This window comes from Macadamia integrifolia, chromosome 4 (assembly GCF_013358625.1).
Source record: "Macadamia integrifolia cultivar HAES 741 chromosome 4, SCU_Mint_v3, whole genome shotgun sequence".
Taxonomy (NCBI): Eukaryota; Viridiplantae; Streptophyta; class Magnoliopsida; order Proteales; family Proteaceae; genus Macadamia; species Macadamia integrifolia.
The window spans coordinates 30,384,899-30,403,893 of record NC_056560.1 but is presented as its reverse complement, the minus strand read 5'-3'; the positions used below and the strand labels follow the sequence as shown (position 1 = coordinate 30,403,893).

General features: G+C 40.5%; 1 protein-coding gene across 4 annotated transcripts in view; it reads left to right on the top strand.

Moving 5' to 3' along the window:
* LOC122077209 (dnaJ homolog subfamily C GRV2-like) overlaps positions 1–18,995 on the top strand; it is a 65,556-nt gene that overhangs the window by 17,277 nt on the left and 29,284 nt on the right. For 3 of the 4 annotated variants that reach the window (XM_042643075.1, XM_042643073.1, XM_042643074.1), the window contains 5 exons: positions 26–366; positions 462–929; positions 1,224–1,348; positions 10,961–11,084; positions 13,047–13,115. In XM_042643075.1, the coding sequence (XP_042499009.1) occupies positions 26–366; positions 462–929; positions 1,224–1,348; positions 10,961–11,084; positions 13,047–13,115 (1,127 nt within the window). The remainder of the gene's footprint in view (positions 1–25; positions 367–461; positions 930–1,223; positions 1,349–10,960; positions 11,085–13,046; positions 13,116–18,995) is intronic. The other variant, XM_042643077.1, reaches the window with a different exon arrangement.

Genomic DNA, 18,995 nt, shown 5'->3' with positions numbered 1-18,995 from the left:
CAAAGGTGATGCTATGCCGAAGCAGTTCCTTTGCACCAAAGAGCAGCAGCTGCTTCTTTGTTGGGCAAACTTGTTGGGCAGCCAATGCATGGGCCCAGAGTGGCTATAACACTGGCAAGATTTTTTCCAGATGGCCTAGTGTCTGTTATCAGGGATGGACCTGGTGAAGCTGTGGTTGCTGCCCTTGAGCAAACTACAGAAACACCAGAACTTGTATGGACACCGGCAATGGCAACTTCTTTGTCTGCACAGATTGCAACAATGGCATCAGACCTTTATTGTGAACAGATGAAAGGCCATGATGGTGTTGATTGGGATGTACCTGAACAAGCATCTGGACAACAGGAAATGAGAGATGAGCCACAGGTTTGATTTTTTATATATCCTTAATCCTTATTACAGTTAAAGGGGCATTCATACTCTTGTCTGAATTCAAACCTCCCATCTCCATGGTCATGCAGGTTGGGGGGATATATGTAAGACTGTTCCTTAAAGACCCTAAGTTTCCCTTGAGAAATCCAAAGAGATTCTTGGAAGGACTTTTAGATCAGTATGTATCAGCTGTTTCTGCTACACATTATGATGTGACCACCGTTGACCCTGAGCTCCCATTACTTCTGTCGGCTGCACTAGTGTCTTTGTTGCGAGTACACCTTGCCCTTGCTGATCATGTGGGGTACCTTGGATATGTTCCCAAGCTAGTAGCTGCAATGGCCTATGAAGGAAGACGAGAAACAATTTCTTCTGGGGAGGTGAAGACCAGTGATCATTTGGATGAGATTAATGAAAATGAAGATGGGGAAGTGCCGCCAAACACTCAAACTCCACAGGAATGTGTACGTCTGAGTTGTCTGCGTGTATTACATCAACTTGCAGCTAGTACAACTTGCGCAGAAGCTATGGCAGCAACAAGTATAGGAACCCCTCAGGTTAGGACAGAACCATCAGCCAAACTCCATTCTTGACTTGCAATTGCATCACAATGGTCCCCCCCCCCCCCAATTAACTACCTAACTGTTGCCTCTGTGATGTTGCCTGTACAATTTATTTCTTTCTTTGATTTTTCTTTTATGATTCCTAATTTTCTTCTATTAGAATTGAAGGATTTACTTTACAAAAAAATTTATTTGAGTTATACGGACAAAATATCTGATTAATATGAAAGCATTTTTGGCATACCATCCTTGGGCTTTTTCAATTAACAGTTCTGGTCATGCTTCCAGGTCGTTCCACTGTTAATGAAGGGGATTGGATGGCAAGGTGGCAGTATACTAGCCCTTGAGACACTAAAACGTGTTGTCGTTGCTGGCAATCGAGCTAGGGATGCACTTGTTGCACAAGGACTGAAGTGAGTTACCCTATATCTGGCATATTTTACCAACATATTAGGGCTGTTTAGGAAATAAACTAGAAGGCTTTTCTCCCTTATTTCTCAATGATGGAAAAATGTCTTTTTCATGTTTAGATAAGTGTTGATAAGAACAAATCCCTATGTTGATATAAATGAGGGCCTACAAAACCTGGGCCTGTAGATAAATTTGTCTATATCCAGATGACACTTAAGAAATCATGTAACTTACTCCCCCCTACCCCACCCCCACCCCCACCCCCACCCCCACCCCAAACGAGAAGGCTTTTCTCCTTGTTAGAAGTCACTATTGAGAAAGGGAGAGGAATTGTGGCTTGCTGTTTAGCGCAAGTCACGATTCCCCTTAGGGAAATTTTGGTCCTAGTGGACCTTATCAAGTTAGAGTTAGCAAGTTAGTTTCCTATTTCAGCTATGTTTCCTAGTTTTTTTTTTTTTTTTGGATGGATAAATAATTAATAACAGGGAGAAAAAGGGGGGAGGAATATACAAAGCCAGAGGCAGGGATACAACCCTAGGGGCAGGATCCAGAATTGACGAGGAAGCCCCCAGGAAACAACAAAAAGCCTTGGGTATGCTCATCAAGTAACTCCTTGGGTACTAGGTCTAAGAAATCTGATAATTGCCTAATAGGTCCTAAATCGGCTTGGGAAATTCAAACTCTTTTGGAAGAGTCACTTCCCAAAAGAGTCCCGTATCATGGCTGGTCCTCACAAAGTCGTTGTGGGGTAGTGCCATTACCTTTGTCGTGGAAGTGCTCTCCTTTTGGTTGGTCCTAAGTGCCTACCGCTTAGCTTGCTCAGCTAGAATATTCAGAGGGTCTAATATAATGAGCTTGCCATGAAACTTGAAAATATATTGATTCTTCTTGTCACCTACTGACACGTCATTATCATACATCGGAGTTGTCCCAAAATCACATCAGTGAGCTTTATGGGAAATAAAATCACATCATAATGGCTAATCTTCAAGGGTACTTGACACCACTTATTTACCTCCATAGTATTACCATTCAACAAAGAGACTCAATATGGCTGGGGATGCTTCTCTAGACATAGCTTAGCCTTGTCAGTAAAGGTGTTTGAAACTGTTGAATAATGCAATTAGGACTACTTAGACTCATGTAAGGAATAGGACTACTTTTTTTTCTATAAATAAAGGAAGGACTATGCCCATTAAGGTACAAGTCGGAATTTCCCCAATTCTTCATGGTATTACAGCCGTTGAGAAGGTGGATGATAGCACCAGTATCCTTTCTGAGTGGGAGAATAGCCCACAAAAATACATCAGAGTCTACGATGATCAAGCTTTCCATGAACCTGATGATTACGAACAAAACAAACAGAACCAAAGACCCTGGGAGGAACAACAAAAGTTTGAGACCCAGATAACAACTCAATGGTACTCTTAAAACCAAGTACCCGGGAAGGCATCCTATTGATGAGATAGGGAGTAGTGAGAATATCCTCACTCCAATAGGGAGCAGGGACTTGCATCTCAAACATCAAGGAGCGAGCAACCTCAAGGAGATGGGGATTCTTGCGTTTTGTCACACCATTCTGCGCTGAAGTATCCACACACCTAGTCTGATGAAATATCCCATGATCAACCAAGTAAGATTGAAAGGAACCATCCATATATTCCTTCCCGTTGTTAGTTCACAATATCTTAATTTTAGCATCAAACTGGGTCCTAACCATGCAATGAAATTCCTGAAAGCATTGAAAAACCTCACTTTTATGATGCAATAAATAAATCCAAGTAGAACAACTATTGCAATCAATAAAAATAACAAACCATTGATAGACAGAAATAGAGACACGGCGGGCAGGTGCCCAAACATCAGAATGAATTAAAGCAAAAGGATCAGTACTTCTATTAACATAAAGAAAATATTCCGAGTTAGTTTTGCCAAAAGACATGCATCACAAATAAGCTGGTCCATAGTGTAGTGTTTAACTAATGCTGGAAATAATCTAGGTAAAGTTCCCAATGGGGGGTGACTCAGACATCGATGCCATCCCAAAAGTTCAGAGAGTGCCAAATCAGATGAAGTGTGTAGAGCTCGAGAGGGACCATGTCTAGGTAATAGAGACCACCACTAATTCTACTATTGTCAATTGTTGCCCTCATCACCAAGTCCTGAAACACATAGTGAGTAGGAGAGAAAGTGACTTTACAGTTCAAATCCTTAGTAATGCTACCAATGGACAATAAATTAGTGGAAAACTTAGGAACATGTAACACAGAGGATAGTGATAATGAAGGAGAACACTAAATGGACCCGACCCAGCAATAAGTGGAAGGGAACCATCAGCAATATGAATTTTGGTATTACTTGAAGAGGGACAATAGGTAGAAAAGAAGGTATGTAAGCCGGTCATGTGATCAGTATCCCTTGAGTCAGTTATCCAGGACTGCGAGGCTATAGATGCACTATGACCACAAACTATAGTTCCTGAGCGGGCTGAGTGGTCTGAGTGGTCTGAGTGGGAGGTGGTGATTGTTGACAGAGAGGAGGCATCAACAGTAATAGAGGATCCCATCTGAGTTAACATACGACGAAGCATAACCATTTCGTCAGTAAAGAAGGATGCACCTGCAGTAGTGGAGCTATCAGAATCAACTGTAATCACGGGCTGATTTGCCTGAGTGTTTTTCCACGACCTTGATCATGCCCACGAGAATTAGTAGGACCTTCATGAAGATTCTGACAAGTCTCCCTTGTGTGACGCTCCTTGCCACAAAAGTCACATTTAACAACCGGTTTGTTGGAAGAGGATGAAGTAATAGGTCTGGAACCTATACCAGTAGAAGAAACAAGAGCAGATCGATTATGAGAAACAGGTTGTAACATCTCAGATCGACGTTGTCCCTCAGCATGGATGATCGAATAGGCTTCCTCAAGGGTGGGTGATGGATCACGATTAAGTACATTAGCCCTAATCTGATCATATTCCACATTGAGACCTGCCAGGTAATCATAAACGCGGAGCTCCTCACGCTTCTTAAACCTAACAACATCAGTCTCACCAACATGTTGATAAGTCTCATAATAATTAATCTCATTCTACATACCCTGCAGATCAGAGTAATATTGAGCCACATAAAGCTCTTTCTGAGTAGCCTGCTGAACCTTCTTCCTCAATTCAAAACACTGGGCACGCTTGCCCACAAGAGAATAAGTGGCCTTAGCGGCTTTCCAAATCTTAGCAGCAGAATCAAGTAATAGATATGTCCAAGCAACAAAAGAGAAGACATAGAATTAATTAGGTAGGACATTACCATCCAATTGGCAACATCCCATTTGTCCTGAGCAGGACCTATAGTAGGGGGCGAACTGAATCACCTGTGAGAAATCCGACATAACCAAGACCAGCAATCGACAGGTAGTAAGACCGATACCAAATCAGATAGTTGCTTCCATCCAACTTGATGGTGTTAGTAGGGAAGAGAGGGTAATCATGTCCAAAGGAACGACCCCTATTTCCTGAGTAACTGATATCCCAGAATCTTCAGACACCATAGGTGCAGGTTCAACAAGCAATCACAAGCGAAGACGACCAAACCAGAGCTAATTAAGCATAAGAAACTTCAAGACAAAGGCCCCCAGTGGGAGAACACTCACTATTGAGGGAGAGAACCGAGGAGAGGCAAAATTTCCCTTTATTATTATTATATTTTTTGGAATAGACTAGCGCATGTGTTATGGTTCGTTTGGGTGAAGACTAATTGGTTTAGGTTTGGGTCTAGTTGGTTTAGTTGGTTTAGGAATGGTAAGGTTGGGTTAGGTTAGGTTGAGTCGGTTTAATTGGTTTAGGGTTGGGTCTAGTTGGTTGAGTTGGTTTATTTGGTTTATTGAAGAGGTGATTGGCTTAGCAGGCTGAGAGGTCTAAAACGTAGAGGAGGAAGAAGGTAATAGACTATGGTTTTGGGGTTTAGGATTTGGTAATCCACCTCTTCAAGGGGAGTCATTTGTTGGTGAAGAGGTGATTCAGATTCCTACTTTTGATTTTCCTTTACACCTTACTATAGATGATGGTGCTATTCAGAGCGATACTGGAATAAAGACTACTAGTTCAGAGGTTCTCATTGGTCCAGAGGTTACTGAGGAGCCATCAATTTAGGAGCAGGAGGCTCCCATTTAGGGAGAGCCACAGATTTAGCAGAAAACACAGGATGGTCCAGTTATAAAGGTATTCTGTTGGAAAAAAAGAACTGAAACCACCACTCACACTACTACTGCTACTCCGTTGCTTCTTGATCTTGAGTCTTCCCTTCCGGGTATAACCTCTCCACTCACTTTTGATCACTCTCTTGATGTTCCTATTGCTCGTAGAAAAAGTAATAGGACTTGTACTCAGCATCCTATTTCTAACGTGGTGCCATATAATGCTCTCTCCCCATCATATCGTACATTTGTGTCTTCTTTGTTCTCTGTTTCTATTCGTAAAGCCTGGTAGGAGGTAAATATAGAACCTAAATGGAAGGAGGCAATGAATGAGGAGATGAGAGCTTTTCACAACAATTGCACATGGGGTTTGGTTGTTCTCCCTTACAAAAGCGATCACTTAGCTACAAATGGGTGTTCAGGGTCAAGCATAATGCTAATGGGACTGTGGATGGATACAAGGCAAGACTGGTGGCAAAGGGCTTTACTTAGACTTAAAGAATTGACTACCATGATACTTTTACCCCTGTGGAAAAAATGAATATTGTTCGAGTTATCATCTCCAGTGCAGTGGACCGAGGATGGGAGTTACAACAAGTAAATGTCAAAAATGCCTTTCTTTATGGAGAGCTGATTGATTAAGTGTATGTGGACATTCCACAAGGATACTTTAGTCCAAAAACATAAGGCAAGTTGTGTAGACTAAAGAGAGCGCTGTACAGATTAAAGCGACCTCTCAAGGCGTGGTTTGGTCGCTTTCACAAAGGCAACCAAGGGTATTGTTCTCTCCTAGTGAAAATATACCTTGGACCTCCTCTCAAAGACTGGTATGTTAGGGTGTAACCCCTTGGAGACTTCTATTGAGGCTAAGTCTCATCTCAGAAGCAAGGAAGGTAAACCTGTTGATAAAGGTCGGTATCAAAGACTGGTTGGAAGACTCATATATTTGTCCCACATATGACTAGACATCGCTCATGCAGCAAGTTTGGTGAGTCAGTATATACATAATCCCTATTCATCGCATATGGATGTTGTGAACCGGATCCTTACGTATTTGAAGATTGCCCCAGGAAACGAAATTTTATTATCTCCTACAGATCACATGAGGATTGAGGCATGCACTGATGCTGATTGGGTAGGCTCTCCAAATGATCTTCACTCTACTACTGGCTACTGTACATTTGTTTGTGGTAACTGTTGGTGCCCATATTGACTTCATGGAGAAGGCCCAAAGTCTCTGCCCAGATCCCGTTTTGACTTGTGAGTGTTTGGCTGCAAAGGGGGATACTATAAGTAATAAAAGTGCGCACCTTCCCTCACAAGGTGTCTTTTGGGGGATTAGCAGTGGCCTTACACTTAAGGTCTATCAAGTGGTATCAGAGCAGGTCATGGGTTCGAGTCTACTCGGGCGCAGGTTCGCGACTTTGGGGGGGATTGTTGGTGCCCATATCGATTGTATGGAGAAGGCCCAAAGTCTTTGCCTAGATCCAGGCTCGACACGTGAGTGTTCGGCTGCAGATTGGGATGCTATAAGTAATAAACTTGCACACCTTCCCTCTCAAGGCATCTTTTGGGGGATTGGTAGCGCCTTACACTTAAGGTCCACCAGTAACTTGGTTACGTGGCGCAGTAAGAAGCAACCAGTTATGGCTAGCTCAAGTGCATAGGCTAAGTTCCGAGATATGGCATATGGGATTTGCGAGCTACTTTGGTTGTAGGGTCTCCTTCATGACCTGGGTGTGTCCATCTAGGTGCCGATGTTACTATATTGTGATAATAAGTCAGCCATCAGTATTGCACACAACCCTGTTCAGCATTATCATACTAAGCATGTCGACTATTGTCGAGATTGATTGGCATTTCATCAAGGAGAAGTTAGAGCAAGGACTGATCTGTATTCCTTTTGTGCGAAGTGAAGATCAGTTTGTCGACAATCTCATAGAAGGGACTTTGTAGTAAATCTTCTTATTTTTTTTGTCAAAGTTGGAGATGTGTGATATCCATGCACCAACTTGAGGGAGAGTATTGAATAATGCAATTAGGACTACTCTAGGACTACTTAGACTCATGTAAGAAATCTTCTTATCTTTTTTTGTCCAAGTTGGGGATGTTTGATAACCATGCACCAACTTGAGGGGGAGTGTTGAATAATGCAATTAGGACTACTCTAGGACTACTTAGACTCATGTAAGAAATAGGACTTATGTAAAGAATAGGACTACTATTTTTGCTATAAATAAAGGAGGGATTGTGCCCATTAAGGCACAAGTCAGAATTTCCCCAATTCTTTGGAAACCACATTTACACAACTGCCACTGTCAACAATAACCTGAGTGGGAGAATCTCTAGTGCGCATATGGGTATAAAATATACAGTGGCGACGACAATTCTCTCATTAGGTCTCCTCTAATAGAATACGGCTACCACATGTATGCCATATGCATCATTATCATCTACTAGATCATCAAAACCAACCGGTAGCTCATCATCCTTTAACCGAATAGGAACTGTTGCCTCTCCCTCATCATCATCAATCCCTTCTGGTACATCATTAAGTTTTTGTCTCAGGGGGCAAAACTTGGCTACATGGCCATACTCCTGACAATAAAAGCACCGAGTCTTGCTACTACTAGCCCCAAGCCTGGTAACTACCGTAGTCTTTTTGTTCTCCCCAATTTGAGGGCCAAATCTCCTTATAGAAACTCTCAATAACTCTTCTGAATGTAAGGCCTACTGGAAACACTCCTGAAGTTCATAGAATATTACGGATTTCGGAAATAGTCCTGAACGTCATAGATATCTCACGTCTATTTCCTTCCGGATCTCTGGTCTCAGTCCCAATTTAAAATGGGACAATTGGTAGAAAAAAACCCACAACCCCTTGGGGTTATCCTGCGCTTGGAAGAAGTAGAAAATGAATAAATATAGAGATAGTTTGATTCTTTGTCGTTGTACTAAATAGGAGAGAAAATAGAATATCTTTCTTTGCATTTACAAAAGGAAAAGGGGGAGAAGGTAACTATGACACGTTCACTAAAAAAATCCTTTTGTGGCTAATCATTTATTACACAGCATCTGGTCATCATCTTCATTGAGTCTGGTATGTGATACAAGTGCATCAAAATGCTGCATATAATCCGCCACCGATAGGCTCCTTGACACAATGAGTTGAACTGGTCATGTAGGCGTGCTTTGAAAGTGGATGGAATATATTTACCCTTCAATTTGTCCATCTCAAGCCAAGTGCTTGGGGCTGCCCCCCTCTCGTTTAGCCTCCTCTCATAGCGGTTCCACCACTCTCGGGCCAGGCTGACTAATTTAGTCTGTGCAAGCTTCATCTTCATTGGCTCTAATTCATACCATCAAATTAGTCATCTAAACATGAAATCCAATCATAGAATACCTATGGATCGTGCTTGTTGTTGTACTTCTTCAGCTTCAAGTACACCTTATGAGAATCGTCATTTTGACGATGTGGCGGCTTCTCATTAAAAGAAGCACAGTCATAGTCCTCCAAAAAATGCATTGGTGAAAGGGTTCTGAGGTCCTCTCTGCTGGCCATTATTGGTGGTGGAATGTAACTGTGTCTCCTCATTAGTTCTAGGTGGTCTAGTAAACTCACCAGTAGGGTCGTTAATCCTTTGTTCAGCAAGAGCCATTCAATTGGTGAGTTGAATAACCAAGTTGGTTTGGGGATTTATAGATTCTTGCATCCTCAGGGGATTAGAAGCCTATGGATCAAAGTTATGCCATGTTCTCTGGTACCAAATGATGAAGTACACATATCCTGTTTGTTAGTTAAACTCTTATTTTTTCTTGTGGGTTTGTTGTCTATTAATCTATCTGCAAGTTAGTGTACTTCATCACACTGCGTAGGGGTGGCAATTTCTCACATGGCATGCTAAGCAGACTGTAACACAACTTGAAATTGGAGGGTTTTTCACCCCCCTCCCCCCCCCCTTCTCCTTGTGCAAGAAAATAAAGGGAATCGGGGTTGAGCACAATTTGACAAGGCATGAAAAGAGGTAATTAATAGATGGATGCTGAGGGTGTGTAACTTGCCCAACCCATTCAAGTTTTGAGACACATACCTTTTGACCATACAAATGAAATGTTAAAGATTATATACATTACATTTGGATATTATACGTCTATGAAGCTTTATGTTTTTTTTTTTCTTTCTAATTGCTTACTAATTCATGACAGCATGAGGTTAAGAGTTAAAATATTTTTATTATGAAGGTAAAAGTTTCCTAAACAGTCCACTTAGTAAGTGTTATTTAAAGGGCCCTAAAAATATGCCATGTGGCAAGTCAAATGGAGCCCAAATTTTGTGGACAGGTAGAACCCTAGGTCCCCTGCTTAGATGCCAATTTTCAATCTCAAATCTTGCCGAGTGGCAAAATAAAGCTCTGAAAATCCAGTACTATGGGAAACTGCACAGTAGTGGTTGGAGTACCATAAACATGCATGCATGGACAATTGGACATACATAGGGATTCATGGAGATATTAATGGGAGGATATTTGATTGAATTAGATTATGAAATTTACACTTGGCTAATCCATACAATGTCTTTTTTATCCAGTGGTCAGAAGTGCCATGTCATTTTTACATGTGGCACAAAACGGTGGACCATTTAGGAAGCGCTTCCAAAATGGGGCTATTTGAAGGCAAATTTCCATTATTATTATTATTATTATTATTACAATTCATAATTTTTTTTTTTATCACTTTGTAAAATTTTTTGCTCCAATCAACTAAAATGGGTTATATAACAAAAATCTACCAACATTCCATTGACCCAACTAACACAGCATTGAAACGAGATATGATCCTTTGACACAATAAGATGAGGGGGGTTGACCTGAAAAGAACCTGTTAATTATTATATCACGTAAGGGTTTAGGTTTGTAGACGTTTGGGGATTTCTCATGTGGTCGTCCCCTATGGATAGAGGTACCATTCTATTGCCCAAGGTCATCCCCTATGTGTGTGTGTGTGTGTGTGAGAGAGAGAGAGAGAGAGAGAGAGAGAGTTAACATGAGCCTAATTTTTTATTTTTTATTTGGGTGGGGGGTGTTAGGCCTGACCCCAAAGCCCTGATTCAAAACTTGCAAACATACACAAATTAGGAAGGTGTATTGTTACTTGTTCTGATGTATTTTGAAAAGAAAAAAATGGTTATTCAAGAAAAGAATGTTATTGTTCTCATCTCTTTTAGGTCTTGCTTTATTTGAATGCATTTGATAGTTAATCCATAAGATTGTGACAGTAATTGTGTTTTAGCCAAGAATTTTAGGGTATGTACTAGGTGAATCATTAATTGTGGCCTTCAACTTTTGCACGTTTCCCTTCATTGACTATATGCGTGTTTTCCCAGTAAACTGATATTCGTAGAATAAATTGTTTGCATATTGCAGGGTTGGTCTTGTTGAAGTACTTCTTGGTATTCTTGATTGGAGGGCTGGAGGAAGAAATGTGTTCTGCTCCCAAATGAAATGGAATGAATCTGAAGCTTCGGTTGGAAGGGTGCTTGCAATTGAGGTCTGCTCTTGCAAGATTCCATTTCTTTGGTTGCGAGCCTGGGTAGCAGGAACTTGGCTGCTACCCAGGTAGCAGCCAAATTTCATCCCAGCATCTCTCCTTTGAAATTTTAAATGTGATTTACTTGTCGTCTATATGAGTTTAAACAATGTTGGGTGCTTTTTATGGGGTTTTTTCTTAATCTTTTGTTTTTCCCTTTACTCTTAACGTGCACATCCACATAATTGTGTGGCTTTTTAAGAAAAAATATAGTTCGAGATTCATGATAATAAAGCATTTATTGTGGCTTTTTAAGAAAAAAAATAGTTCGAGATTCATGATAATAAAGCAGTTATGGTGCCTTTGTAAGGAATCTCTTACTTTGTTTCTGGATACTCCATCCTAGCTTGGAGCCAATGGATATTTCGATTTTTTTCCGATATGGTGGAGTTGTGGTTTGACAACAATTGTGAAGCTTTGTACATCACAAACTGAACTAGTTTTGCACCTGCTGCTTTGCAATAGACAATTTTGTGTTAGGAAATTGAATTGTGTTCATCTCAATAAATTCCTCGTAACTTTTGGGATGTAGTCAGCCGAAGCCATAGTCTCAAATTGAAATTACTAGACTTGGGTTCTACTTTAAGCTTAGTGACAGTTCTAATCATGGGAAATTGTAGGGCAGTATGGCCATATGGATGTAGGATGTGATAATGTCTATAAAAGAAAAGGGGTACAGATGAAATTATGTTGAAACTCACAAATTTAATGTCGTTTCAGAAAAAAATATTACACTGGCACCTAACCATACGGTACCTAGATGGTGCATATAAAGGTGAAGAGTTAGAATTTCAGAATCTGAAATGTAAGAGACCTCCCCTCCCCCCTTCCCCCCACCCCACCCCCCTCCCCCCCCAAAACAAAAAAAAAAAAAAAAAAAAAAAAGGGGGGGGGGGCTCTGTAGGACTCTAATAGCACACAAGTGGGAGATGTTTGAGGCTGGAATGTGAACCCCATGTACTATGGACCCACCGGACCAGAATGTGATTTAAAACTAAAATTATGAAAGGGATTTCAAGGTGTCATTGGGACTGGCATTGAAACCTGCAAAAACAGGGGAAGGATGTGGGAACTTGATAATGATTTCTGATGGCTGATGGCTGGACTTGATGAATAGTAATAGAAGATGTCATTCGAAGTTTCAGGTGAAGATGCAATATTTTATGGTATATAGAGAAAATTGATGAACTGAAATAAGGGGTGAAAATAAGGTATCTGCTTAGATGAAATAAGAAGAGAAGAAGAAGAAGAAAACATGATGGGACACTAATTCACTAACCTGGGAAGAGAACTAGAAGAACTGGAAACTTGCTGTGGATAATGGTGACAACCAACTTGGTTGGCAATAGCAATCAACTAATTAGGGAAAAAAAAAACTTTAAGTTTTATTATTATTCAAAACTGTAAATCAATTGGGAGATCTGCATATATTCAATATTTCTAGACTCAATAAAACACAATTCAAATCTTAAATGGACTTTCCCTAACCCAGAAAGAAAGAAAAGGAAAATGTGGGACAGGGGCCAGGGGATCTGACTCAAGTTCAATTCAAGTTGGTAAATGGAAAATCTATTCCGTCCACAGGTTGGAAAGAATCATGACCCTAACTCAGAAAGAAACTTGGGGTTTGAAAGGTGGGGTTGAGAAATTGCCACATCTACATTCATGACAATGCTCCCAATTTTGTTTCAATTTTATATAATTAGACCAATCTAACATTCGCTTGTAGCATATATGCTTATTTATAACATGTCACTGCACAAACTATTGGCTTGTTTTTGCTCGTAATCCATTAGATTAGCTCAAATAAAGAGGGAAAAAAAAAAGGGCATCACATGCTAGTTCAGCATGATTTTACACATTATTTCAGACATTCTCTTTTGAGCCTTATATTTGATAGTGCTTAATGTTTGAATCCGTCAGGTATTGCGTGCATTTGCAACCGAAGGATCCTATTGTACTAAAGTCCATGAGATATTGAATTCTTCTAATGTAAGTTCGACCTATGTTTATTTCTCAGAACTCTTTTGCTCTTATTAACTATAAATGTTGACTGGTTATCTACTCATTCTTTTGTATTACATGTAAAATGTGTATGTGCTTGATAAGATTTATAAGCTGTCTACCATAGGAGTACTTATTCTGAGTTTATGCTTGTAGCTGCTTATTAATGAGAACTTAGAACTTCACCGAGGACTATCATGCATATGAGTGCTTAGGTTATTATTTTGATCGTTATGTTGATTGTGTTTTACATTATTTTCTAGTGTTGCTTTCCCACAGAAAGGAGTTTTTGAATGTTTAATAGCTGTGAAGCAAAACAAAATGAATTCTGAGAGATCTTCATGTTTTTTGCATTGTAAACCATGATATAAAAGAGGTTTGTGGTCAAACACCTTGTGCTGTTAAGAAGGGTCATATGCTGAAGCTATGTGTTGCTGAGATGAGGATATTAAGGTGGATGTGCAGAAAAAATAGGAAGGATAAAGTAAGGAATGAACGTATTAGAGCTGATTTGGGAGTTGCACCGATAAACGATAAGCTCCGAGACAGTCGTTAGAGATGGAATTGTCATGTTCAATGGAGGCATTGGGACGCCCCATTCAGGTGGCGTGATATGATTCTGATTGAAGGAGCTAAAAAAGCTAGGGGCAGGCCTAAAATGACCATAGGAGAAGTTGTGAAGGATGACATGCATAGTTTGGGTCTTATACCAAGTTTGACCACGGATAGATCCTATTGGAGAGCTAGGATCCATGTACCCGACCCCATTTAGCTGAGATTCTCCTGTCATGCTGGGCTGTTCTTTTACCTAGTTACCTCCACTTTCAGCTTTCAGCTTTCACTTTTCATCTTTCTTTTGTCTTTTCCATTTTCATTATCATTTCATTTCTTATCCCTCTTTCCTCTTTTTTCATCCCTTCACCCTCTTTTTCTGTTTAGACCCCAGTTTTTACCTACTTTGTTTGGTCCGGATCCATGTACCCGATGATGCGGATACGGGTTCCAAAGCTAGAATCGGTTTGCTTAATGGCCCAACCCAAATAAGACAACTCAATAACCCAGGGTGCAGTGGCAGTATTGTATATAAACAGAAGTTATAAAGAGAGTGGCTGAGTTATAAATAACCAGATTACTAATGAGCTACGTGGGAGATGGGACATAAAGGGATTAATAGTTATCTGGGGGGGATAAACTAGGAAACAAACAGAAGTATGGGAGATGGGAGAACTATAGGTAAACAGAAGGGTATAACAGGAAATCAGAATAAAAGAGAAGTAATTAGTAAACTCACGATTCAGTTTGGGGTTGTCTTCAACCTCTAGACAGCCACACAAGAGGCGGCAAAACAGAGAAAAAAAAAAAGAGGAAGGAACTCCCTTTGATGCAGTTGCACGATGGACTTAGGAAAAAAAAAATCTTTTGATTTGATTTTCTTTTGTTTTAGAAACAATTTATGTGAAATTACTTAGTTTCTAATTTTAGATTAGTTTCCATTTTAAGTTAGTTGCCATTGATTTTTATTTTTTTTTCTTTATATTGGACATGTACCCGATGGAGAAATTTCAGTTTTAGAATTTTGAATAATTGAATGAAGTTGGAGAATTTTGGTTTGAATCCATGACTGCCAATCCTCTCTTCCTCCCTTTCTGAGGTTTTCTAACCTCTTATTTTCATTCCTCCTTCTTCTTCTATTTCTTCCTCTTCCCCTTCATTATTATTGCTAGGTTTTTTATTTTCCTTGTTCTGGGCGACAGTTGCAGCCCTATTGGAATGCTTCGAACTCAGCTGTGCGGGAGTTGTTTGGGGTGGGCTGTTAGTCGAAGGTAACCCCCCCCCCCTAAGGCGACCCTAACCCTTGAAAATCAGGCTTGAAGGTGACTCTTGCTGTGTGAAACAAAAACCTGCAACTCAGGTTACCTGAAGCTACCGCCAGATCTGATTTCAGCAGGTGCTGCTCCCCTTTGATTTCTGTTTTGAAGTGTTTTCCTCTTGGAATCAAGAGGCCAAAAGGTTTCCAGCCTTCGCCTGGAAATTCTGGCTTTTCCGAGAAGAACTGAAGCAGCTTCCTCTTCCATGCGGTTCTGAGGTTTTCGCCATCTGGTTAGTAGCATGAGAAGGAAGAAGATGACCTTCTCCTTTTATTCTTAAGTTCCCTAATTAATTATATTTACAGTAACCCCTTCTTTCTTAAACCTGTGTTCTAATATTTCCTTTATCTTTGGTAATTTCAGAATACTCCTCTTCCAATTGTTATTTCAGTTTGACCCCACTACTTTCTTTATTTCCAGAATTGGTCCTTCTCTTTAGATTTAATTCCTGTTAAGACCCTAATCACTCATTTCATTCAAAAGATTCGTAAATTGTACCGAAAATTACAAAATTGCCCCTGCTTCTTTGAGAACTGTTTTAATTGTTAATTGTGGGTCCCGAAGCAATCCGATTCCCTCGGATCCGCATCAAGTAGTATCAGAGCAAATCTTCTGCACTTCTCTAACCATGACAGGTAACGTTACCAATGCTGAGTTGAACAAATTGTATCGTGAGGTACTTGAAAACCAACAGAGAACTAATGCTAGGATTGAGAAGAATGAGGCCAAATATGACAAGTTCATGGACGACACTAAAGGTGCCCTCGCTAAGATTCTTGCCTTTATGCAAAAGTCTGAAACACGAGTTGATGTAGGACCATCTACACCACCTCCTCAGTTTAATGCCCTACGGATTGAAGATACACCTCATCAAGTGCAACGTGATCCAGTTGTTCCCTAAGATGTTACCCGGCAATTTTTTGACAGAGATTATGGCATCAAAGTTGAGATCCAGAGTTCAGTGGTGAAAAGGGACCTGAGGAATTTCTTGACTGGCTTACCAAAGTTGAGAGGATTTTTACGTATAAGTCTCTTCTAGACGTGAACAAGTGTGAACTCATCATCACCAAGTTTATTGGGTATGCATGTTCATGGTGGGATGATGTACTGCATGCAAGGTTTGTCAGAAGACTTGGACCCGTTACCAATTGGGAGGTTATGAAGCAGATCCTGACTAAAAAATTTGTTCCTCTTAATTATAAAAAGGTAATGTTCCATAAATTGCTTAACTTGCAACAAGGTAACAAGGATGTGGATTCCTACACCCTTGAGTTCCACAAGTTGTCTTCAAGGTGTCGACTTCAAGAAACAGACCAGCAATAGTTAATGCGATATATCAGTGGGTTAAGTATTGAGATTTGACTTGAGTTGGCTAACACTGATTTCAGGTCTGTTGATGTGGCAGCGGCTCATGCCAAGACAGCTGAAGAGAAGTCCATTTATTGGAAGGGTATGCTGAAGACTTCTTCAGTTTATAACCTCTACCACGTATGGAGGAAAAGAAGCCTGAAGCTCGCAGAATTGAAGAAAAAATGTCAGAGTTCAACAAGGATAGTGTTAGGGTGAAGAATATCATATGCCATAGTTGTGGTGAAAAGGGTCACTACTCCAACAAGTGTCCCAACAGGACTTGTTCTGTGAATACAGCAGAGAAGCAACCAATTGAGAATAGTGAAGATGAATCTCATTTATATCCTTATCCTCTTGAGGACGATGATATTGTCGATGATGAAGATGAGGATGTAGAAGCTTATTCAGCTAGCCTGTCATCCTTTTCGAATAGACTAGTTGATAAGGCTTCTCTCTTCAGATAGAAGGGTACTCTCCCGACCCTACTGATGTTCATGCAGTTGTTGATACTAGGGCAGCAACAAATTTTATATCTGCTGAATTTGTTCGAACACACAACCTTCCACAGAAGCAGCTTTTCAAGAAGATCATGTGCGATGTTTTGGACCAACAGCTCGAGAAGAGGCCACTGTAGTTGTTCGATTACACTTACAATTTAGGCCATTACAGTACCATGTCACCTGTTTGGTCACCCCATTGGCGCACTGCGACATTCTTCTAGGGCGACCTTGGCAACGACATGCATGCATTCTCTACGATGGCACACAGAACACCATCAAGGTGAAGTAAGGAGGTCGTATGTACTTAATGAGGCTGCATGCATTATCAGACATGCCACGTCGTCGACTGACTCTTGCTTCAGTGACACATCAGCCTACTCTCCCTCTTGGTGTTATGTTTCCATCTTCTGCTTCGAGATTCGTGCCGCCTCATCAATGAGCAACTTACAAGGGTATATTGGGAGCAAAACCTAACTCGACGGAGTCGAGTTCTTTTAAGACCGGGAGAGCTGATGCAGTTGCACGATGGACTTCGGAAAAAAAAATATTTTGATTTGATTTTCTTTTGTTTTAGAAACAATTTCTTTGAAATTAGTTTCTAATTTTAGATTAGTTTCCATTTTAAGTTAGTTGCCATTAATTTTTATTTTTTTTCTTTATATTGGACATGTACTCGATGGAGAAATTTTAGTTTTAGAATTTTGAATAATTGAATGAAGTTGGAGAATTTGGGTTTGAATCCATGACTGCCGATCCTCTCTTCCTCCCTTTCTGAAGTTTTCTAACCTCTTATTTTCATTCTCCTTCTTCTTCTTCTATTTCTTCCTCTTCCCCTTCATTATTATTGCTAGGTTTTTTATTTTCCTTGTTCTGTGAGACAGTTGCAGCCCTATTGGAATGCTTCGAACTCAGCTGTGCGGGAGTTGTTTGGGTTGGTCGAAGGTAACCCTCCCCAAGACGACCCTAACCCTTGAAAATCAGGCTTGAAGGTGACTCCTGCTGTGTGAAACAAAAACCTGCAACTCAAGTTACCTGAAGCTACCGCCAGATCTGATTTCAGCAGGTGCTGATCCCCTTTGATTGCTGTTTTGAAGTGTTTTCCTCTTGGAATCAAGAGGCCAAAAGGTTTCCAGCCTTCACCTGGAATTTCTGGCTTTTCCGAGAAGAACTGAAGCAGCTTCCTCTTCCACACGGTTCTGAGGTTTCCGCCACCTGGTTAGTAGCTTGAGAAGGAAGAAGATGACCTTCTCCTTTTATTCTTAAGTTGCCTAATTAATTATATTTACAGTAAACCCCTTCTTTCTTAAACCTGTGTTCTAATATTTCCTTTATCTTTGGTAATTTCAGAATACTCCTTCTCTTCCAATTGTTATTTCAGTTTAACCCCACTACTTTCTTTCCAGAATTGATTCTTCTCTTTAGATTTAATTCCTGTTAAGACCCTAGTCACTCATTTCACTTAAAAAATTTCTAAATTGTACCAGAAATTACAAAATTGCCCCTACTTCTTTGAGAATTGTTTTAATTGTTAATTGTGGGCCCCGAAGCAATCCGATTCCCTCGGATCCGCATCACTAAAAACCCCAAATTTCTCTACTACTTGCTCAATAAGATGATAAAACATCATATACTCCTCCAAGTCGGGTCGATCCATCGGGTCACGGTTGATCGGGCGTACCGTACCGCGCAGGCTATGCCCCCAACCCCCATACGAGATCAGTGCTAGGCTCTGGGCTTGGGCCGATTGGGCCTATCGGCCCAACCTCTCTGCTACCATTATAGATCTTAGAAAAAAAGTCCCATTCGGGTCGCCACCAAAATATGTCAAGGCAGGTCATTCTTCAAAATGGGTCAAAGAATTCAGGACAAACATAACAAAAAGTGGAGCTTTTACTCATTCCTATTGGAAGACCTGGTTTGAACCATTACCCTTGCATGGAGTTCCATTGGACCGACAACCTAAGTGAGTTCAACTATCACCTGAATCATGAAAATGCAAAAGGCTTGGACTCCCTTTCTCCTTGAGTTGGGAAAAAGAAAAATGTAAGAAAACAAGGAGAAAAAGAGTCGAACTAAACTTTTTCCATGAATTAGGGAAAACATTTTAGGGAAAACTCCTTGAGTCCGATGGGGATGTACCCTCAGTATCT